The sequence below is a fragment of the Cetorhinus maximus genome, chromosome 18 (genome assembly GCF_964194155.1).
Source record: "Cetorhinus maximus chromosome 18, sCetMax3.hap1.1, whole genome shotgun sequence".
Taxonomy (NCBI): domain Eukaryota; kingdom Metazoa; phylum Chordata; class Chondrichthyes; order Lamniformes; family Cetorhinidae; genus Cetorhinus; species Cetorhinus maximus.
The window spans coordinates 83,401,058-83,425,411 of NC_135896.1; the positions used below are offsets into that span (position 1 = coordinate 83,401,058).

A 24,354-nucleotide genomic window follows, 5' to 3' on the forward strand; every position below is an offset into this window, starting at 1 on the left:
TCATGCTCTTGCCCAAAACTGGAAAATGTCATCAACTTTCCTTCCAATCCTTCTTTCACCTTCACATGGTCCATCTCTGATACTTCATTTTTCCTCCTCGACTTCTGTCTCCATTTCCGGGGATAGGCGGTCCACTAATATTTGTAAACACACTGACCTCCACAGTTACCTGGACTACACTTCCTCACACCCATGTCATGTAAGGACTCCATTCCATTCTCCCAGTTTCTCCATCTCTATTGCATCTGTTCTCATGATGCAACTTTCCATAACAGTGCTTCTGACATGTCTTCCTTTTTCCTCAACCAAGGACACCCCCACTGTGGTTGACAGGGCCTCAACTGTGTCCAACCCATTTCCTGTACTTCTGCTCTCACCCCTTCCCCTCCCTCCCAGAACCATGATAGGGTTCCCCTTGCCCTCACTTTTCACCCCATCAACCCCTACATTCAGGGGATCAGCCTCCACCATTTCTGCCAACCCCAGCGTGCTGCCACCATCAAACACATCTTCCCCGCCCCTCCCCTCTCCTGTCAGCATTCCCAAGGAACAGTTCCCTCCGCGACACCCTGGTCCACTCTTCTATCACTCCAACAGTTCATCCCTTCCCACAGCACCTTTCTATGCAATCTCAGGAGGTGTAACACCTGTCCTTATACCTCCTCTATCTTCACTGTCCAAGGCCTCAAGCATTTCTTCTAGGCGTAGCAGCTATTTACTTGTACTTCTTTCAATTTACTCTACTGTATTCTCTGCTTACAATGCGGTCTCCTCTACATTAGTGAGAGAAAATGCAGATTGGATGACCTCTTTGTGGAACACCTCCACTCAGTCCGCAAGTGTGACCCTGACCTTCTGGTTGCTTGTGATTTTAATTCATCACCTTGCTCTTGCACTCAAATCTCTGTCCTCGGCCTGCTGCAATGTTCCAGTGAAGCCCAACACAAGCTCGAGGAACAGCACCTCATCTTCCAGCCAGACACTTCACAGCCTTCTGGACTCTATATAGAGTTCAATAATGTCAGACCATGAACTCTGTCGCCCATTTTGACTTTTTTTTGCCTGTGCTGGTCTGAATCATGATTTTCACGTTTTTGCTTTCGGACAGAGCTGTTCATTATTGCGCCATTCAAACTTACTCTGCACAAATGCTTTGTTTCTTTAATGCAACTATGACCACGCTCTTTGCCTTTCATTCCATGACATCTTTGTAATTTAATCTCTCCCACCCTGTACCTTATCCCGGGCCTTCCCTTTTATTCTCCCCCCACCCAACTGCGTAAAACCCATCACATTTGTACCTTGCTTTACTTCTGAAGTCACATTCCCTCAGCCCAACCATTTTCAGCTCCGTTGTCATAAGGTCAGAAGTGGGGAAGTTTGCTGATGATTGCACAATGTTCAGCACCATTCGCGACTCCTCAGATACTGAACCAGTCCATGTCCAAATGCAGCAAGACCTGGACAATATCCAGATTTGGGCTGACAAGTGGCAAGTAACATTCGCGCCACACAAGTGCCAGGCAATGACCATCTACAACAAGAGAGAATCTAACCATCGCCCCTTGACATTCAATGCTTTTACCATCACTGAATCCCCCACTATCAATATCCTGGGTTACCATTGACCAGAAACTGAACAGAACTAGCCATATAAATACTGTGGCTACAAGAGCAAGTTGGAGGCTAGGAATCCTGTCATGAGTTCTCACCTTCTGACTCTCCAAAGCCTACCCACCATCTACAAGGCACAGGTCTGGAGTGTGATGAAATACTCACCATTTGCTTGGATAAGTGCAGCTCCCACAACACTCAAGAAGCTTGACACCATCCAGGACAAAGCAGCCCGCTTGTTTGGCACCCCTCCCACAAGCATTCCCTCCCTTCAACACTGACGCACAGTAGCAGCAGTGTGTACCATCTACAAGATGCACTGCAGAAACTTAGCAAGGCTCCTTAGACACACCTTCCAAACCCAAGACCACTACCATCTAGAAGGACAAGGGCAGCTGACACATGGGACTACCACCCCTCCAAGTCACTCACCATCCTGACTTGGAAATACATTGCCATTCCTTCACTATCGCTGGATCAAAACGCTGGAACTCCATCCCTACCAGCACTGTAGGTGTACCTACACCACAGGGAGTGCAGCGGTTCAAGAAGGCAGCTCACCACCACCTTCTCAAGGGCAATTAGGGATGGGCAATAAATGCTGGCCTAGCCAGCGATGCCCAAATCCCATGTATGAATTTAAAAAAAGGCGAGTTTTCATGATCTGGAATGCACTGACTGAAAGGATTTTGGAAGCAGAATCAACAGGGACCATTTTTAGGCCACAAATTTGTCCACTTGGGGCATGCCAATTTGTTGGCTCTATCCTGCTTCCAACCATTTTCCTGAAAGTGAGATCGGAGTCGGCAGAACTACCTACCTGCAAGTGATGGGTAGTTACTTAACATTAGTTAAAGGCCTATTAAGGCCAATCCTCAGAGGCCAGCTGGAATTTTGCAGTCAGCCACCCCAAGATGTTTGGGACCATATCAGCTGCTTTGAGGCGGGCTTCTAGCGACAGACTGGGGCCGGCTTTTCTGGCAGCCTTTGAACCCCTCCCCATCTGCCTGGCCTCATTTGTGGTTGCAGGCTTTCCTGTGGAGGGGTTTTCCTCCACAATGATGGCCTGGCAACTGTGGGCAATTTTAAATTTAAATGTTTAAAATGTTGGTGAGAATGTGGGCCAAATTTTCAACATGGAGGCGGGAAGCTCAAGTTGAGGAATACCCCAACTCAGCAGACCCATCTCCTTGGAAGTGACCCCTGCAGGCATAATTTTCTCTCCAGGGCATCAGGAGAGTTATTGAGTCTGGAGGGGAGGCAGTTTGGAGGTCGCCAAGGAGGTGGGTGAGTGCTGAGGTGGGCTGGTTAGAAGACCCACCTCTGTTCCCTGAAACCTCAGCCAAGTATTGTTAGGCTCTCTACCTCTCACCACTCATGCCATCTCCATAGCCACTTACCCAGTATCCACTATGACCTCAAGAGCCATGTGGAGATGAAAAAAATTAAGCTTCTAAAAATCTAAAGAACACTTAGTCACAAACATTTGATACAGAAAAAAAAATCTATTTCATGAAATCCAAAGATATTAAATTCCCTTCAATGATTAATCCGTTAAAGAAACAAATAAAGTTTCATTCCATAAACACATCAAGGACAGCTAATTCTTTCATAGTATTTTAAAACTGTCAATTATAATGTGAATTCAGCTCCCCCCACCCCCACTAACATAGGTGAGCTAGGTACTTTTGAAACTCAGCCAAGCATTTATAATGGGCTCAGCTGTAAGAACAGCCCTTGGGAAATGCCAACAATGAAGTCTATTGAACCTGCAGGAACAGATGGTAATGGGTTTTTCTAAGCTAAACCAGATGGCTTGTCAATCAATGCACTCCAGCAGAGGGTGTTTGTTTTTACTCTAACTGGCAGCTGCAGCCTGTTTTCTTTTATTTTTAAAAGGCTGGGATTTAAATAACTTTAGATCATGATACTTAAACAGACCTTATCCACCCGTCAAGAGCATCTACGCCTCCTCCATAAATTCATGATTCCTACACTGCTTGTTAAGACCTTTGGAACAGCGAAAATGGAGCCTATTTGAGCTCAGCACTAATTTCAAATGGAACAGCTGTGTTCAGGTTTTCCATCTATGTCATTCACACCCCACCCACTTCTCACACCAACAAAAATGGGATCTGCTGGAAATGGGGGCGGGACTTCACATTCCCATTTCAAAAGGCCTCCGGGGTCAGCCTGACTGCAAAAATCCAGCCCTCTGCTTCAAAACAAAGATGCCCTCTCTCTATCGCTTACCTGAACTGCAGGCTGCAGCTTCAGTGCTGGGGGTGGGGGGAGGGTGAGGGCTCCAATAGCCCTCCAGCTTTGAGAGCCCCCCTCCCCACCATCATTATTGGACAGCAAGCCTGCCTTCTGGCCATTAATTGGACAACTGAAGGAAAATCACTGCTGTGTGACTGTTTTCCACACAGTGTGGGTCTTAACCCCCATTTGACCCCGATGCCGGGGTCCCGACCTAAAGAGCAAAACCTTGCCCGTGCTTTCAAATGAAAACAGGTAAATGTTTGAAGGAGGAAAAATTGCAGGGCAATGAAGAAAGAGTGTGGAGAATGGGACTAATTGGGTGGCTCGACCAAAGAGCTGACACAGGCACAATGGGTCAAATGGCACCCTTCTGTACTGTAAGATTCTGTGATTCTAGTAAACTGATAAAGGGAGAGTGTTAATCAATTGTAGCAGGAAAGAGAGGCTGGCCAGGAAGGGCAAGTGGAGGATGTGGGAAAGGGTGTAAGATTGAGGACTCATCTTGGACTGTCATCATTGTATCTTACTTAATGTGGTTTGTTTAATAGACTCCACAGGGGAAGGGTTCACTATAACTTACCATTGAAACACAGAATGTGCTACTTGCTCATTTTCAAAAGTGAAGTTCAGAACTCTTCAGCAAAACCTTGCTCTGTCGATGACTTGGGTTCACAATCTGGGTTTTCAGTGTAATTTGCTGCCAACAGCCTCTGATTAAGTTGCTTTTCACTTTGTTTACAGCCATGGAAAGTCATGGAGAAGCTGAAATTCGGATCCATATCAACTGCAGTCATTGTGAGTCGGACAACTGTGTACGGGACCAGGAGTCCAAGAAGATAGTGTGTCTGTGCCTGGGTGGCAAAGTTTTAGCCAAAGATAATGTTACCTGTACAGGTAAGAACAAATTTCAAGATCTGGTTGCATAATAAAGTGCTCTGTATTGTCAGTATAATGGAAGTTTGTCTCTGTATTGTCAGTGCGATGTTTGGCACTCTCATCGTCAGTACAATGGAAGTCTGGTTCTGCATTTTTTTTCGAAAAATATACTTTATTCATAAAAGATCTGAAAGAACATTACAAAATATTCCTAAATCGCCATCACAAAAAGTGCAATCAGATTCAACTTTTACACATGGATCGCAAGGTGCTTCAATACAATCAATGAATGTTAAAATCATTTCAATATTGTCATTACAGCCAGTCAGACAGTGCAATGGTATTGGAGTTATCAACATACATCATGTTTCACTCTGAGGTGCTTCAATACAATTATAATACAATTAGCATTCAGTGCATACATTCATTGTCAGCCGTACAGCCCGAGGGGTCTATACCTTTCCCAGCCCCTCGGTGCACTCAGGCAGAAAGGTCTTAGACAGCGACCTTTGCATTGCTATTGGAACGGTAATGAATGGGTACTTGTATTGCACTAATGAGTGGAGTATTGGCCCCTAGTGCAACCTAACATTCTTTATAATAAATATAATTAAAAGCATGGGTGGAATTTTCCGATCTCGCCAGCAGTGGGAACCGTGGCAGGCGAGGGCACTAAATTTGGCGTAATTGGTAAAGCCTGTTTCCCGCCGGTGGAAAATTAGTTTGGAGTTTTGTTCTCCTGACTTTGATGGTGGGTAAAAGGCAGGTCAAATTTCCCATTGACCTATGTCAGGAATCATGTTTGCATTCATTTGCATCTCATGAATGCCCATTAAAAGGCCAACTCACTGGAGTTATGTTTCCCTCCAAATTAAGAGCCCCACCAGTGGATAATGAGAATGTTCAGTTTTACGAGTGTAAATAAATAGCATGCAGCTGGTGAGCTTTGGCTCATGTTCAACTTGGAGGTCAGCAGACACTGCTTTCACCTTCCTTTAAGACCATAGCTGCGAAATATCGGGCGCCTGTATCACAAACTGTGCAAAATCTGGGCATGGGAGTCAAGACCTGCGGGAAGCAGGACTCGGGGGTGGGGAAAGTGGGGAACATGAGAGGGGAGGGGTGAGACAGAGGCTGGACTGAAGGGGGGTTAACACAAGAGGGGAGAGGGGAGACAGAGGCAGTACTGGGGGTGGAAATACGAGAGGAGGGGTGAGATGGAGGCAGGACTGCAGGGGCTTTAACACGAGAGAGGATGGGGAGACAGAGCCAGGACTGGGGTGGGTGGGGGAATATGAGAGGGGAGGGATAAGACAGATGCAGGTCTAGGGGGTGGTCAAGGAGCAGAGTGGAGTAGTGAAAGACGGTCCTGGAGCAAGAGTTATAAGACTGGCAGTGGAATAATCAGGGACTGCCCTGAGGCTGAGGCCATGCTGTTGGGGACATATTGATGAGGCTGCCCTGAGGCTGAGGCCATGCTGTTGGGGACATATTGATGAGGCTGCCCTGAGGCTGAGGCCATGCTGTCGGGGACATATTGATGAGGCTGCCCTGAGGCTGAGGCCATGCTGTCGGGGACATATTGATGAGGCTGCCCTGAGGCTGAGGCCATGCTGTTGGGGACATATTGATGAGGCTGCCCTGAGGCTGAGGCCATGCTGTTGGGGACATATTGATGAGGCTGCCCTGAGGCTGAGGCCATGCTGTCGGGGACATATTGAAGAAACTGTCCTGAAGTTGTACGGGCCATGATAAAGGGCTCTGCATAGCAGAAATGTCTTGATCTCGGCCCTGGGCGATGGGGAGGACTCTTGGTGCAGTGACGGTCCTGCACAGTATGGTATGCAGGGTGTGGTCGGTCACCTAAGGCATTTGGTCCTGGGGTTTCAAGTCATGGTATTGTGAGACAGAGGGCACAGTAACGTTCAAGAAAGGATCCTGTATGTCAGTAGCTGAAAAGTCATGGCGGGTATTGGATGGTCTCATGGAGGGGGTCCCGAAAAATAAGGGTGCGTGTGGCTTCGAGAAGGGGAGGGATCCGGTCGACAAACGGCATGGGGACATCAACATTAAAGAGTTCAGCAGGGAGAACAGTGATATCTACATGAACAATGATGGGGTCAAGGGTAACAGGGGGAGGCTGGGTACCTACAGGACAAAGGGGAATCAGGGGGTGGCGAGTATGGAGGAGGATGGCTGGACCTTGGTGGGTGATGGGGGAGGTTGGAAGCCGGCCGCACTCACAAAAGTCAACAGCACCATTTTTGCATTCTCCGAAGAATGACACAGTTGACAAACAAGCTAGAAAAAAATCAATCGGGGAGGGGTCTCAGGGTGTGTGGGAGGAGTTCAGCACAGCAATTTTGGGCCGATTGACCCTATAAATTGATTGGACCCTATAAATTTCCTGTTCAAACCATGGAGAGCATGGATCAGCTGAGTGCTGGACTCGAGGGTCTAATGCACAATGAATGAGCTTGGCTCATTTACTAATGGTGCACATTTAGGCGAGATTCCGTTAGGTTTAGGCACTGCGGTGCATTTGGTCTTAATTGGCATCTGATTCTTACTGAAGCATGTGAGAGTGGATGTAGGATCAAATAACCAATGGCCCCGGCTGCTGCACAGAAGCAACATGGACCCTATAAGCCTCAATGTTCCAAATGTACTGGTCATGACATTCAAGGCACCATGCTTGCAGTCATGATATAACTGCAAGGATTGGATATTGATACTTATTGTCAAGGCAACTGGAGGACAAATACCAGAAGCCTGAGTGTGGGTTATAGGACATAGGTCTTTTGAGCCTAATTAAGACCCTCGTGAATACGCAACCACGTCTGAGAGGAATGCGCAGCCACCTGTCATCCTCCCGGATGATATCATCCTGCAAGGTGTGGCCTTGGTATGCAATGTACAGACTGAGGGCAGGTCAAGGGCTGAAGACTGGATTCCTGCCTTGTTTATGGAGAGAGACCATTCAAGGGAAGCTAACATTGATTGCTCAATTGTATCCAATCATAGATACAAGGATGAATAGAGAATTCGGGCTGCAGACAACGCTGCCTTGTTGATGGGTCTGATTAGAACAAGGAGAAGAGGGACCTGTCGTCAATTGGTACGACTCCTGGAAGACCATTGCCCTGGGGATCAAGAACCAGTGGAGCCCCAGGAAGTCCCAGATGCTGCTGAGGGGGGGCCAAATCCATGAAGACATTTGGCACGACCAAGGTTCTACAGAAGACGGAGCTTATACATGGAGATGAGTGAAAGACATTGCCACAGCATCTTCACTTGTCTAGGGACATGGTTGCTCACATTTTCCACATTCTCCATGAGGAGCTCATGCCTCACGGACTTGGAGTTCATCCAATGCTGGTTGCTCCAAAAGTTACCAGCGCACTGAACTTTTTTTTGCTCGTGGACCCTTCCAGGGCTCCATTGAGGAGCTTTGTGGAATTTCACAGTTGGCTTTACAAAAACCCATAAGAGACATGATAGATGCCCTTTTCAGTAAAGCTCATTATTACATGCAATTCTGCCTGGATGAAGCAAGCTAAGCTGCCTGAGTTGTGGGTTTCACTGCGATCTCATTTCTTGCAAGTGCAGGGTGCCATCGCCGGTACACATGTAGCCTTGAGAGCTCCCTGGAAGCAGCCCGTGCGATTCATTGATAGGAAAGGATTTCACTCTCTGAACGTCCAGCTAATCTGTGATCACAGAAAGCAGATTCAGCATATTTGTGCAAGGCACCCAGGGAGCTCTTATGACTCTTACATTTTGAGTCACTTGCGGGTATCAGAGATATTTGAGGATTGGCTCCTCAGTGATAAGGGGCAACCCAAGAAGACATGGCTAATGACGCCAGTTCATTTGCCACAGAGTGTATCTGAGGAGGGGTACAATGCTGCACAATCTGCCACAAGGACCTTCATAGAGAAAACCTCTGGCCTCTTAAAGATGCGATTCTGATGTTTGGGCAGGTCAGACGGGGCTCTGCAATACTCACCACAGAGACTGTCAAGCATCATCGTTGTTTCCTGCATCCTGCACAACCTAGCGCTGAAAAGGGGGGATGTGTTGCCAGAGGGACTCATTGAGGAGCTAGTTGTCTCCTCAGATGAGGAAGACTTGGAAGAGGATGACTGATGCGGGTGAGGATTCAAATGGCCCACATGAGGATGCCATTGTACTGGCAAGGCACGACAGATGTGCCCGTGACAAACTCATAGCTACAGGATTTCATGAGGAATCAAGTGAAGACAAGTTTTCACAATCAAAATTATCTTCAGATTTCGATGCAGGCGACACAACAAAACCTTCAATTGTCAGAATCAACATATCAGGAAAAGTCATCAACCTCACAATGATCACGGAAGCAGTACAAGTCTCCTTCTGCCCTAAAGATGGGGTCATCCTTGGAAGGCACAGTAGCCTTGGGAACATGTGGCCACTGTGGAATATGATTAGCATTCCATTAGCACACCTCTTTAAGCAGCCCTTTCAACCACGGCGTCATCAGGTTGTTGGGCTTGGCAGTTTTCAAGCAGCTGAAAATCCATTGCATGCATGGATGCACTCATGCCAGTGAGACAGCAGCTTAGCAAGGCAGTGCTAACAGGAAAAGACATTCATCAATGGTCAGGACTTGACAGTTTGAAGAAATCGCAACATCCAGACAGCATCATCTCTCCATTCATCAGCTCTCATGGATGAATAATGCAGAGGCCTCATCTTACTACTGAGCCCCAGTATGCCTTCGGACATCAGTACACAGTGACCTGTTACTCTGCAGCATGCACACAAAGCTGCAAGTCATGTTCGCATCGTCCTCACAGAGAGTGGCAGGACCATGGTTTGATTCTTTACAAACACTCATGCCCCTGCATTCATCAAAAGCCTGCCAAGTTTCAGTCCTGCATTACCTTGGCATTTGGAAGAAATGTGGCCCAGTCAATTTAAGCTATGTATAAATGTTCCCATGTGCCTAGTCTAAGTAAATGAACCCACAATTGTTTACCCAATCCCTTATGAGTGATTAATGCCTTTATATCAGTATAACAACACGACAAAACCAACTTCCATCGTTCAGTGCCATGCATGGTGAGAGTGAGAGCTAAGAAATGAATAATGTTCAGCCTTAAACGCGGAGACGATAGCATGCTGCAGGGAGGCATGAAAGCCTATGGTGTTTGACGATGAATACTACTCTTCCCAAAAATTCACTGCCATAAAATAAACGGCATTGCGAAGTACAATTGGAAGAAACTATTTTAACATTTGTCGCAACGAAAACTTGTGCCATCCACAAACTACAGACTTCAGTGCAGTGGCATCAGGATAATCACTAACCTTGATGTGCAATTCTCCTGAACCCAAATATGCCTGCCCAGCTATCACTGTCACATATGAAGTGCCTTTGTTAATGTCGCAGATTTGGAAATAAAGGCTAATCACTGTGATGAGACTGGGTGAGACTTAATGCATCCGAGAATCCAGGTGGGAGCACATTGCGGGGTACATTTTGGACCCTTGAATAAACGCGGGACCTTGCATCAGATCGATTAGCTCTTGAATACCTGAGACTTGGAGAGAGATAAATGCAAACTACATTTACAATTTTGAAGAGTAAATACAGTGATAGAACAGCCATGTCACCATTGTGCATCCAAAACTTGTTAATTTTTCTTACCCTACCGCTACAACTAGGTGCAGCCCCGCCATCCACAGCAGAGGTGGAGGCAGCTTGCCGACTGCTATGAAATGTTGTCCAAAATGACTTTGGTGGACGTCCTCTGGTTGCCCAAGGCTCAGAGGGCCTGCTAAGGGTCTCTTGCTCTCCTCCTCATCCTGACCTGCTGGAGTTGTGGTCGCTGGCAGAGGGGATTTGGAGTAGCAGCACATCCTTGGCGTGTCCTGGGTGGATACCCCTGGGGTGTCTGGCTGGCGTTCCTCCTCCCTTTGGGTACTGGAGGGCCTCCTCCCTAACTCCTTGATGAGAAGGGGCACCCGGCAGGAGGTTGACATGCCCCATTCCCCTCTCACCTAGTCACTGCTGGAACACACCCCTGGCTAGTGTGATGGTGTGTAGGTCCGAGCAGAAACTGCTGGACCTGAATCTCCAAGACCACCCTTCCCATGGAGACCTCTATACACTCGCATGCCGGAGCCACAACATCAGACAGAACGTGGAAGGGCTCCCCTATCCTTCATTCCAGTCTGTTAACGGCCTCTGACAACCCTGCCTTATGTTCTCCTGCCTCTCCCTGCATTTCCAACATTTCTGTCAGGGCCAATATCAGAAGCTCATCATCAGACTCAGTCTCAGCGGGGGCCTGGTGTCCAGCAGTCCTGTGAGTGTCAGAGACCCCGACTGTCGCTGCCCCCGCCTGCTGTGGACCCGTGTCTGTGAGGTGATTACCAGATTATGAACCCTAACCTGCTCTAAAGCTAGGTCCCACTGAGGTGTGTATATCTGCGCTGGTGGAGGGTCCAGGTGAATGTAGTGAAAGGTCTTCATCAGATGGTTGTTCTGCATCCTCACCTGAGCTGGTGTAGGTGTGGGGTGCTTGCTGGAGCACATCCTTCACCTTTTCTCACTGGGAGCTGGAATAGAAGAAAGAGATAATTAGTGATTGACTAGGCAGGCTCCAACATTATAGGGCACTCACAGTCATGTGGTTGACGTATACTGGATGCCCCTCACTGGCTTGTAGTGGGGAGGCTGATCTCGCCTTCCACACATGAACCCTTCCAGCCAGCTCTGTGGCCTGTTCCTCGTGGGGGAAGAGTATCCTCAACTCTGGTGTCCTCCTTCCAGTCTTGGATCTCTCCTCTTTGTTGTGGGAAATCTTGTCCTGCATAAAGACGGATAGATTGACTGTGAGCAGTATGGATGAAAGAGCATTTTAGAAGCATGCATGCCTGTTCTGTCTGCTGAGCACTCCCCAGTAAGGGCTGAAGACGCCGTTTGTGCAGGATCTTACATGAGATGGTGATCTTAAAGTTGCTGACAAACATTCAGTGCTGATGTCCCATTTGCTGCTCATGTGTGACATCGCTGTGGACTCTAACCCTTAGACTGCCTGATGCCCTTATGAGAGTGAGAGTTTGGAATGAGTAGAAGTTTCACTCATGCTGGTGGAGCACATCAGATCATTCATTTGTTTCCTGCACTGCAGGGTGGTGCTTTTTTGTTTCCCACTGACCCCCACACCGGCGACCTCCTCCCAGGCTGGTCTAGTCAGGTGGGAAGACCACCTGCTCCCAGCCTGAGGAAAGAGGACCTCCCGCCTTTCCTGGACAGACTGGACGACAATCCCTAGGGAGGACTTGCTGAACGGTGGAGCGGAGGGTTTGGATCTTTTTGGCACCTTGGAGTACCTGTCCAGCATAACAACCTGGACCAAAGTGACTGAATGTCTCTCTGGATGCCATTTATATATGGCAACAGGACCTTCAACCCCATGAGGTAACGGCGGGTGGACGAATCCCTGCCCACCCTGCCACAAGATTCGACGAGCTGATGCATAATTAATGAGCTAAAAAGCGGAAGGTCACACGGGTTCATCTTGCTGCCCAGCAGGAATCATGCCGACTTTCTCACCCGCCACTGCACTTAGTCTCCAGATCGGAAAATTCTGCCCCATGTGATTAACAATGATTGAGAGCATATTGTTCATTGCCAGCCCTTTTTCTGTACTGTCTGCATGTTTCTGATGATTTTTTTTTGGTACTGGTATGGATTGAATAAAAAATGGAGTTGAATAGCCTCTTTACTGAATATAGGTGCAATCTAGATGCTCTCGATATATTGATAAGATATCGGCAACACTCAGCAATAAATGTCTCTTATTGCATGGAATGTATTGTGTTTCAAAGACAGCTGGCCTATTGTTCTTGGCCACTTACCTTTTGACTGATAGGCTTTGCCACTCTTTACAATTTTAAATATGAGCCAACATAGATTTTAAAGCAATAGTTTTCTAAAATATCTTTGCGGATTGATAATGGAAAGCTACTTGTAAGTGAATGAAGTCTTAATGGGTGCTTCTTTTTTCTCCCCCTTTGTCTGCAGTTGCTGGAGGCGCCAACCCAGAAGGACATCTTCCTTTCTCCCTCATAATTGTCGTGGTTACGTCCACCATTGTTACTGGTGTAGTTCTAACCTGTGCTGGACTTGCTCTCAGTAAGAATTTCATTAAACTTTGTACTGCACAGCTCCCTTCTCAACCAACATTTCACAAGCTATGAGCTCAGGAGAAATTTTCGTTTTGGTTTTAAATTGTTGTTGCTCGGTTCTTCTTCCAATAACGCCATTCTGTGCATGAACGCATCATTGAAAACATTTAACCACCAGCTTCACTTCCTCCAATCCATCCATATCTGACACAGGCTAGGAAAGGAAGTTAGTAACGCAAGAGATAACAGTGTAAATATGTGTGTTATGCGGCTTCACCTTTAATCCTGTTTATGTTCTTTGTATAGATAGAATGCCTGGCTCATTATATTCCTACCTATACCAGAGTTGGTTACCTAGATGCTAAAGTTTGGAAGACCCAGTATGCATATCTCAAAATTTATAGAATGTCAGTTCATGAGGTAGCAGGAAAACCTGCATTTATGCTGCTGTTTAACATAACAAAATATCCCAAGGTGCTTCACAGAGGTGTTATCAGCCAAAAACTAACTAAGCCAAGGAAGGAGACATTAGAACAAGTGGCCGAAAGTTTGGCCAAAGTATTACAGAATCAATTGCTTTTAAGGAGGGTCTTAAAGGAGGAAAGAGAATTGTAGAGTGGTGGAGAGGTTTAGGGTGGGAATTCCAGAGGCTAGAGCCTAGGCACGGCCGCCAGTGGTGAAGCAAAGAATATCGAGGATGCGCATGAGGCTAGAATTGTTGGAGCGCCAGGATCTTGGAGATTATAATGTTTGAAGAAGGTTGCTGAGATGGGGAGGGCCGAGGAGTTTGAACATGAGGAAGAGAATTTTAAATTTGAGGCATTGGTGGACTAGGAGCCAATGTAGGCCAGCAAGGACAGGGAAGGTGGATGAACATGACTTGGTGCAAGTTAGAATTCTGGAGCTGACTCAGGATAAGACGTCAAGAAAATGTGAATAAAATCTCATTCCTCCAGTTCCCTCTATCACTCATTTTATCCACCTGCATATGGAATATCACAAGGATTTTGCCTATCTTACCCCATTTGTCAGATTATTCCAAATATTTAACACTGTTTGAGCAAAACTGTACCTTTCATTTTGGTTTCAAATTTATTTTTAGTTCATATCTGCTGATTATACTTCCTCAAATTATTTTAAAAGACAGCTGGCCTATTGTTCTTGGCCACTTACCAAGTAGTAAAAGTCTCTCCATAAATGCATATTATTAGACCGTAAGATACCGGATCCTCTGTGAAATGTAGGAGCAGGAGTGGGCCATTCAGCTCTTCGAGCATGTTCTGCCATTGAATTAGATCATGATTAATCTGTATCAAAACTTAATCTACCTCCTTTGGTTTTGTAGCCCTAAATAGCCTTGAAAAACAAAGATATAACAAACTCAATTTTAAACTTTTCGATTGACCTAATTCCAACAATTTGGTCAAAGTTCCAGATTTCTGCTACCTTTGTGTAAAGAAGTGCTTTTTAACATCGTCCTTAAATGGCCCAGCTCTGACGTTAATGTTATGGCCCCTTGTTCTGGACTTCTCCTCCAGAAGAAATGGTTTCCCTTTATTTACCTGATCAACCCTTTTAATCATATAAAGTACCTGAATTAAATTACCTTTAACCTTCTATAGTCAAAGGAATGCAAGCCTAATCTGTGGAACATGTCCTCATAATTTAACCCCTTTAGTCTCTGTAATGTTTTTGACTCTATATCTCCTCCAAGTCCAATTCTTCCTGAATTGCAGAGCTCAGAACTGAGTGCAGTATTCTAGATTTTTGATAGACAAGGGAGTCAAGGGTTATGAGGGGCAGACAGAAAAGTGGAATTGAGACCACAACCAGATCAGCCACGATCTTATTGAATGGTGAAGCAGGCTGAAAGGGCTGAATGGCCTACTCCTGCTCCTAAATCCTATGTTCCTAAATGGGGTCTAACCAGAGCTCTGTACACTTGTAGCGTAACTTCCGACCCTTTCTGTTCCAGTGCTCTTGAGATAAAGGTCAACAATCCATTAGTCTTTAAGGTTATTTTTTGTACCTGTTCACTAGCTTTTAATGACATCTGTACTTGAACCCCTAAACCTCCCTGCCCCTCCACAGTACCTAGCTTCTTGCTATTTAGAAAAATATTCTGATCTATCTTTCTTAGGTCCAACCGGATGACCTATATTGAACTTCTTTTGCCCATTCACAATCTATCAATGCCCCTTTGCAATCTCTTGCTCTCATCTACACTGTTTACTGCACCACCTAACTTAGAGTCATCAGCAAATTAAGATAGACGGTTCTGTATCCCTTAATCCAGATCATTTATAAATATAGCAAAAAGCTGAGGCATCAGAACAGATCCCTGATTGACACCACGTGTTACATCCTGCCAGTTTGAGTACATACTCATTATAGCTGCTCAGTCTCCTACAAACTAGCCACTTCCCTAACCAAGTCAGTAGGTTGCCTCCAATTCCATGCACCCTCATTTTTGTTAACAGTCTCTTACGTGTGCCTTTATCACATATCCACCCTTTTATTCCATATCAGTGTTAATGGCGCTGATAGGATGGTTGACATAATTCCTTTAACCTGCGTTTATTTTTCTGTAATTGTTCTCTGATTTTTCTTTTTCCAACAATTTTTATTTCTCTGCTCTCATGTCCAAGTTGACTCCTCGTTTTCTACTGCGCCATTGCTGAAGGCCCATCAGCTAATTGGCCAGTGGTCATATATGAGCCTTGAAAGCAAGCACTGGCCAGCTTTTGATGATGAGATTGCATCTTCCTTGACTGATCATGCATGTGTACAACCTCCCAGCAGTACTCTCTGTATAGTAAACAGGATCAGGAACAGTGGCCAGTTTCACCCTCCCTAACCAGGGAGCATGAACTTTATTAGTAGCCACAAGCTACATCAGCGCAGACCAAGGATGGAACATGGGATTTATCTGGTCCAAATAGTTCAGCTACACTCCAATTAAACTCACTGAGCTATGGGGAGATTCATCTTTTATTTAATAGTAAAGTAGAAAAATGACCAAAAATCCTGAATTACATGTCTTATTTACTTGATTATCTATTAATATTTGCTGCTAGATACTGTCATTTGCATGAAGTACCATTCTTTGATCTCATACCTTATATCAAAATCGGTTCAGTAGATAGTTCTGCTGCTGTAGAACATTTGCTATCGTATCCTAATTAACTAATATGGCTGATGCAATATATAGATCCTGAATTTCTGTCTTGTATCTTTAGGTGAGCAGAGGGTATAATAGATTACTTGTACCCTACATCAGTTGGCCAAAAGACTAAATTTTAGTTGTGACACTTATGGGTAACAGGAGCTATATTTGACCCAGTCTATTACATTATAATCCTGCATATGGGTATTTAGAGCCCAGCGTTGGGTTTTGTATATTTCAGCTTTGGCTGCAGCAACCCAAGTGCTTGGTGTTTGTGAAGCTGTTGTGACTTCTTGAAGGGACAGACTGATGAGACAGCCTCTCTCTGACACCGGGAAATTCAGTGCAGTTTTCTCTGTGTTGACCAGAGTACCAGGCAATGGATGCACAGACTCATGTAGACCATCCTGCATTACAACAGTGACTTTACTTCAAAAGCACTTCATTGGCAGCAAAGTGCTTTGCAACATCCTGAGGCTGTAAAATGCACTCCATAGATTCTCCTTAACATCATTGATCTTGGTTACTAAGTCACCAAGAGCATTAAGGAGGTCAGAGTTGTAATCCTCTCAGCTGGAGATTGGACTCGTTCCTCCCATTATATGACCATTTGAGTTATTTTGCTCATTAGACAATCTGAGAATTTTCTCCAACACCGGCCTACCCTGTGAATTGACCCCATGTCCCTCTCTAGTTCCTGTAGATTGAGTTTACCCATTCACTATACTGAGGATGGTTCTCATGCTTCTTCTGCCCCCACTACACTACCAGGTAACGGACTAATCCTTTTTCCTATACTCTTCAGAATTCCTTAGTAAATTAGTTAAGTTTAGAATTCTCCTCATTCCTTGATCCCAACGCATTAAATGGATGACATAAAGTGATATTTTGGTATAGGTTTACTTAAATTGCTTTGTATCATTTACAATTTTTTATATATTTATATATATATATATATAATCCCATATAAATTAGGAACAAGTAAACTTCCTTGGTCTTTAATGTCAAACCCTGGTAGGCTGTTCAGTGTTTCAGCATGCGAGTATCTATTGTACGTCCACTAGAGTTTATAACTGATGTATGTCAGAATGATATCAGTTATGCTTTGAAATGACAGTTGGATTACAAATTCATTAGAAGAAAGGATTCTGAACACAGAGAGCTGAATGGAACCAGTTCCAAGTGGATAGTTTGAATACTGAGAGCCAGCAGGGTATTAGTCTGAATGAGCTGCCTGGACATAGTAAGCTGACTCCAATGTGACCTGAGTAACAAGTATAAACATGGTGCACTTGTTCCAAGTAGTTCAGGGTGAGCAATTCTTACCTGGTTCCTTCGGGGATATGGTGAGTTGTACTGTAGGTGTGGTGGGAACTTATTTAAATTAGGTGGTTGCATTGTAACAGATAAGCTGAATTCAGCTGGAACTAAGGTCTGCATATGTTTATGACTGTAACAATGGTAAACTATCCTCCTCATCATTCTTGACTTATCTGTGGCCTTTGACACAGTTGTGGCCGCATCATTTTTGCCTAATGCCACTAATCTGTCATCCAGCTGAGTAGGACTGTGCTCGCTTCGTCTATTCTTAACTAGCTCATTGTAGCCAGAGAATCAACTGCAATCACTTCTGTTCGTGCTCCTGCACCATTACCTCTGATATCCCACAAGGATCTATCCTTGACCCTCTTCAATTTCCCACTCAGCAACATCATTTGAAACCATGCTGGATTCCACATGTACATTGACAACACCCAGCTCTGTCTTGCGCCATCTCTCTTGACCCTTCCACTGTCTCTGATTTGTCACACAGCTTGACCAACATCCAGTACTGGTTGAACAGAAATATTATCTGACTAAATATTAGGAAGTCGGAAGCCATTGTCTCCAGTACCTGCTACAAACTCCATTCCTTAACTACCCACTCCATCACTCTGGCAACTGTCTAAGGCTGAACCAGACCTGTTTGCAACCTTGGTGTCATATTTAACCCCGATCTGAGCTTCCAACGCCTATTTCCACCTCTCTAATGTCGCCTGTCACCGCCTCTGCCTCAACTCATCTGCTAAAGCCCTCATCCATTCTTTTGTTACCTCTATACTTTTCTATTGTCCACCTGACCGGCCTCCCACATTCCACTCTCCATAAACATGAGTTCATCCAAAACTCTGCTGCCCAAGCCCTGACCAGCAGCAAGTCCCTTTCACCTCTGTGCTTGATGACTTACATTGGCTCCCAACCTGGCAACGTCTGAGTTATAAAATTCTCATTCTTGTTTCCAAATCCCTCCTTGACTTTTCCCTCTCCTGTGTGTGTAATCTCCTCCAGTCCTACAACCCTTAGAGAGTTCAGCATTCCTCCGATTCTAGCCTCTTGCACGTCTCTGATTTTAATTGCTCCACTATACCTTCAGCTGCCTAGGCCCTAGCCTCTGGAATTCCCTCCATAAACCTCTCAGTTTCTCTACCTCTCTCTTCCACTTTAAGAAGCTGTTTGATTCTTTCCTCTTTGACCAAGTGTTTGGCCATTTGTCCCAATATCCCGCTTATGTGGCTCAGTGTCAGATTTTGGTTGATGATGCTCCTGTGAAGTGCCTTGGGATGTTTTACTATGTTAAAGGTGCTATATAAATGCAAGTTGTTGTTGTGGAAGCAGGTAATCCATAACCTAGAGTGTATTATAATTGCAAGTATTAATGAATATCAGCAAGTTGTACTCTGTGGTAGCTAAGAAGTGCCTATGTTTCTGGGTATTAAGGTGCTGTGTCATGTGGTAGCTACAGAGTGGAAGTGTGAATGAGTACTAGATATAATGTGCCCTGTGGTAACTACAGAATGCCAGTATTGGCTATTTAGTAGAGAGGTTGTATTTTTCCCTGCTGCACCACTGTGGCTAACAAGGAGTGGCTGATTGTGTTGATCTGTCACCTTTCCACGTCCCAAGCATTTCAAACATAAAGATTGTCGAAGAGTCTTGCGATCTTTTAAGTCTGAACCACGGAACAGATAGATGGGGCCTTGGTTTAGTGCCTCAGTACTGCACTGAAGTGTCAGCCTTGATTGTATGTTCAAGTCTTAGAATGGGACTTGAACCCACAAACTTCTAACTCAAGAAGGGACAGTGCTACTACTAAGCCAATGTGATGTTTGTTTATCCAGTAACTGTCAAAAGGGAATTTGATATATACTTGAAAAGAAAAAAAAGGGGGAAAGAGCAGGGAAGCGGGAATAATTGGAGAACTCTTTCAAAATGGCACAGGGACGATAGACCAAATAGTCAAATTCCTTCAGGATGGAATTACTATGGTGAGAGAACCTGACAGAAAAATATATTTCCATTCATGAAAGATCAATTAACAAATAAACACAAAATCTGTTTGTCTTAATGTTCTTTTTAATAACCATTAATGTTCGCTGCTGAACTTACTCTTCCCATTGCTCTTGCCACTTGGCATTCTGTTATCATATTTTTATGCCATCTTACTATTTGTTACCATGTACCTCAATGGTCACTCACTTTAGAGATTGTGAATGTGCATAAGATTGTATAACTGATGGTTATCGGTCGACAACAGCTCATTAAGCCAGCTTAAAACCCAAAGAACATGATGAAGGAGATTAAAATGGTGGAAGAGGCTAGGGAGCAATAAATGTTACCCTGGTTTGTGAGCAGTAATGATGAGCCTGTGAGCAATTGACATCAAGCTAAACAACTAAATGGTAGACCACATATCAGGTCTGTTGGTCACCTTGCCTTTTTTTGGCTGTAGCTGAGCATTTTCTATACCCTTTTTGAACTGTAGAGGACATAAATGTCCATTCATGCTGTTCAGACACACTTTAAAGGTTTATTACCAGCCCTTTCTCTTTGATGCATAATCTCTGCATGTTCATTATTCGCTTTCCAGTTACTCTTGTCTAAAGTTAGTGAGTCCAAGCTTAAGTTCAATCCACTGGCAGCAGTAGATCTCTGGTACATCGAAATGACCATTATTCATGTGCATGCTCAGAGAGTGAATGTTGGCCACTTAATAATGGAAGGCACCACAGTGCATTTCAACCATGTTTATCATTCCATGCCTGCTCATCTGCTCTTTCCAAATGGAGCCACTGAATAGAGATCAATAATGGGAACCAAAGCTGCTTTCCACACCACCCTTTAGTCCCTTTGCCCACTAGCCCAGGGACACAGACCTAAGGAACAAGAATTTATAATCCCTTGGCACTGCCCAAATATGGAGAGAGTGTCAGTATCCAAACTGAGATTGGTTAATGCAGTCTAGAGCAGGAGATGAAACTGGGACCTTCTGGCCTCCATTGCATCAACTGATGGCTTCACTCGATTGGCCATTGATGGGGCTTTATCAGCCATGATGTGACACTGCTGTATTAGCATCATCATGGTCACCATTCTCTCTGACATCATCACCATTGTATCTTTGACATCATCACCATTGTATCCTTGACATCATCACCATTGTATCTTTGACATCATCACCATTGTATCTTTGACATCATCACCATTGTCTTTGACATTATCGCCACTGACAAACAATTAACACTATCTTCAAGCCCAATGAATGTAATGGGAAGGATCCACATGAACTAACTAGTTATTCTGACTAATCAATTTCACATGTTGCTAATCAAGATAATAACAAATAGTCGCTTGGTAGTACAGAACTTGAGTAGTGCTGAGAAAAGAGGCATGCTGTCAAAGGGTTACATTTTGCAATCACCAGGGCAGATGTAAGAATACCAAATTTCAAAAGGAGCAACAATTTATACAGCATGAGGAAAAGGGTGCTGCTTGATTGGCAAGGTGACTTTGAATTACATGAACAACCAATTTAAGATTATAAGTCAGGCTCACAATGTGGTTCACTCATGCTTGCTAGAAGCTACATATATTCATATGCAGGAACCTGTCTCCTGCAGGCAAAAGAAACATGTTCAGGCATGTGCCTTTTTAGAATTAAACATAAGTGTGGGGGACAGTAGTTCCCTGGTGCATTTTCCATGCCAACACCTTGACCAATCAGAGTCAACTTGCCAATCAATGAGCAATCTTTTTCTCATGCAGTATAAATTGTTGCTCCTCTTGAAATTTGGCATTCTTGCAAATCTGATCTGATGAGGGCAAGATGAAAAGCTTCAACAGCATGTCTCTTTTTTCAGCAATACTCAAGGTTGTAAAACTTGCATAATTCATTACCAATTCTTAAAACCATGCTCAAAGAATTTTCTTTACCTCGTTTGAATTATGGCTCCACAGTTTGTACATCTGAACTGAATTCAGCTGGCTTTAGAAATTTTAATCTGCATTTGGGTTTCTGCAGAGCCTGTGATGCAATGCCAAGTTGTACACTGTGTCTATCAGAAGAGGCAAATAAAGGCTCACTAGAAAACGTTCTTCGTGTCTGGTGCAATTATTTAACTGCTGCTGTACCAGTAAGCGATCAGTGGAAAGCGGACTTGTGTAGGCTTCAACTTGGGAAGGGATTGGGCAGTGGGTCGGTATCAAGGTGCTGTTCCCCCGAACCTTCCTGTTTCTCTTGTCTCCGCACTCAGGTAAGTATATTTTCAATGTTTACTATATCATGTGTGACCTGCAGTTTCCCTTTACAGGCTGCATGTTTAGCTGCATGTAAACCTGAATGCAGAAGGGGACCTCAAACAGGTATTGGACCCCTTATTTGAATATCTAAAGGACCATTACTCCAGTTTCTGGCCCTTGGATGCCTATTATTTTGCCTAGACCGGTAGGAAAGCACTTGCTAAGATTTTCCTCCTTCTTGTAAATTATTGACCAGGAACCTTCAACAAAGAGGCTTCTGATGTTGCTAGGTGAAACATTTATGTTAGATCCATGGATTTGATCAGATGGAATGGATTTGAAGATCAAGGATTAGGAAAGCACCTTTATTTTGCTTGTGTCAGATCAGGTAGCAAGACCAGTTGATAAATAATGCTTTCAGTAAATCAGACCAGGAGAGAATATGAATTTACTCAGTACAGCAGAATCAAAATCCAGGGGATGAAATTTTAGTTACATTTTCACGTTTCAAAAGGCAACTTTCATCAAGTGAAGTCAATTTGAAAAGATTAGTAAAGAACTTTCATAGAGTCATAAGAGACTGGAAGGTCAGTGGTGGTGTTGCGGCTTTATCTAATTGATTGAATAAGGAACTTCGTCATTTCTTTGCCTCCATTTATTATCCCCCTTAACCTGAAGGCTCCAACTCTTGCTGGTTTACAATTCCACAGAGAGTCGACAGGCCCCTTGAACATGAAGAATATCACAATTCAGTTAAATCCCTACCAAACTCTACACATGCACTTTGCAGCATAGATGCTGATCAGAAACAGGAGCCCTGGTGGATTTCTCTCACTTGCCCCAACCCCCTTCCACTGTCCCAGTGGAGATCAGATAACTCAGTTTGGACCTGGCATCCAGACTGGGGCCACCTTCTGCTTTGCCCAGTGCTACCACTCTAGGCATTGCCATTACCCATTGCATGGTGACGTTCTTATTGCAGTTTGTAATGTGTTAAGAAATATATAGTGGGACTGGCACTTATTTTCCCTCTTTCCATGATATAGTCACAATGCTTCTGCTCATTGTGTGTCAGGGAACTGATCAATAATTCATTGTCCAGCTAAGACTTAAACCTAAGGTCCGCAGCTCCCACTCCATGATGAGGCACATTAATTATTTTACTTAAGTTTCTGTGACCCGACTGAACAAATAATGCTGTAAACTTTCAGGAACACCTTGAATCCATTATCCTGTGTTCTCACAGCTTTGAATTCTTGCTGATCCAGTGGGCTAAGATCTGAGCAGGTGTTCAACACAGAAACCTATGCTTGGATTCTAACCACTTTTGGAGCAGCTTAAATATATTCACACAGTCATGAAGTGGACTGAGCTGTACCAGGCTGGGTTCATTTTGTTTTCTCTTCCCTGACTTAGTAGGGAGCTAAGCTGTGTACCATGTTGTGTTCACTTGTTCCAATGTTCTCTGACCAGTGGCGAGCTGCACTATAGCAGACCATATTCACCTGTTGCAGTGTTCCCACACTGCTTGGGAAATTAGGTGAATTATACTGGGTCCCATTATTCCCATCCAGTTGTGAACTGGTCTAGCCCAGTCTTGTCCCAGTATTAAATAAAAACAGAGAATGCTGGAAATACTCAGCAGTTCAGAGGGACAATTGGAGTTTTCCTCTCCATAGATACTGCCTGACATGCTGAATACTTCCAGCACCCTTGGGGCAAAATGTGGTAGCCCCTGAAATCGGGTGCGGGAATTATATATTGCGTGACGATCCGTACCTATCTAAAGTGATGCTACTCATAATGATAGTGGAGCACAGCTCAATGATGAACATCCTGCTGAGTGGCTGCATGCCTCATTAGGAGTCCCAAGTTTATGTGAGATTAGCATCACTTAAAGTTAATCTGCTCTGCTTAAAGCCAGGTGGCACCTCTGAGAAGGCAAGACTCATTCTGGCTGCAGCAGGGAATAGAACTGGGTAAAGAAGAGTTGGAGACCAGGAAGTATCTACTAAAATGGCACAACAGGGCAGAGGGCGTGTCCCAAGGTTCTCAGATGCCATGCCGGAGGCCTTAGTGCAGGAGGAGCCCAGAAGGAGAGAGGTCCTCTTTCCTCGGGGGGTCAGGAGGCGGTCCAGGCAGATTACTAAGAAAGCAGTGGGAGCAGGTAGCCATTGCAGTCAATGCCAGGACTCTAGCTCCATGGACCTGGATGCAGTGCCGAAAGAAATGTAATGATCTCGCATGAGTGGTCAAGGTCAGTGAATACATCTTCACATGCCACATCCCACCAATTGCACCACTAGTATCACACACTGCTCAAAGCACCACACCCCACCACTCACCTAACAACAATCTCTATCAATCATGACTCATACCTCACATTCTTAGCCTCACCACTCACACTTCACACTGCTGAAAGCCTCATACTCACACTGCCAGCTATTTAACTGTGGCAGGCCTATCACCCAAACATATCACACCGCATTTACTGACACATTTAACCTCTCTCTTGCAGGACATGTTGGTGCATAATAGGTGGCAGCAACAGCTAACCAGCAGCGGGCAGGCACGGCTGCATGTACTGGATGGAGGAGACAGTGCTGGCCATCATTGAGTCAGTGGCCAGTGATGAGGCTGAAACCACTGAGGATTACGGTATATTTCTACCTAATGCATCTTCTCACAGCCCACTTCAC

General features: G+C 44.7%; 1 protein-coding gene across 6 annotated transcripts in view; it reads left to right on the forward strand.

Annotated features, from left to right (window-relative positions):
* ltk (leukocyte receptor tyrosine kinase) overlaps positions 1–24,354 on the forward strand; it is a 213,470-nt gene that overhangs the window by 140,405 nt on the left and 48,711 nt on the right. For all 6 annotated transcript variants that reach the window (XM_078563097.1, XM_078563094.1, XM_078563098.1 and 3 more), the window contains 2 exons: positions 4,618–4,770; positions 12,830–12,940. In XM_078563097.1, coding sequence (XP_078419223.1) covers positions 4,618–4,770; positions 12,830–12,940 — 264 coding nt within the window. The remainder of the gene's footprint in view (positions 1–4,617; positions 4,771–12,829; positions 12,941–24,354) is intronic.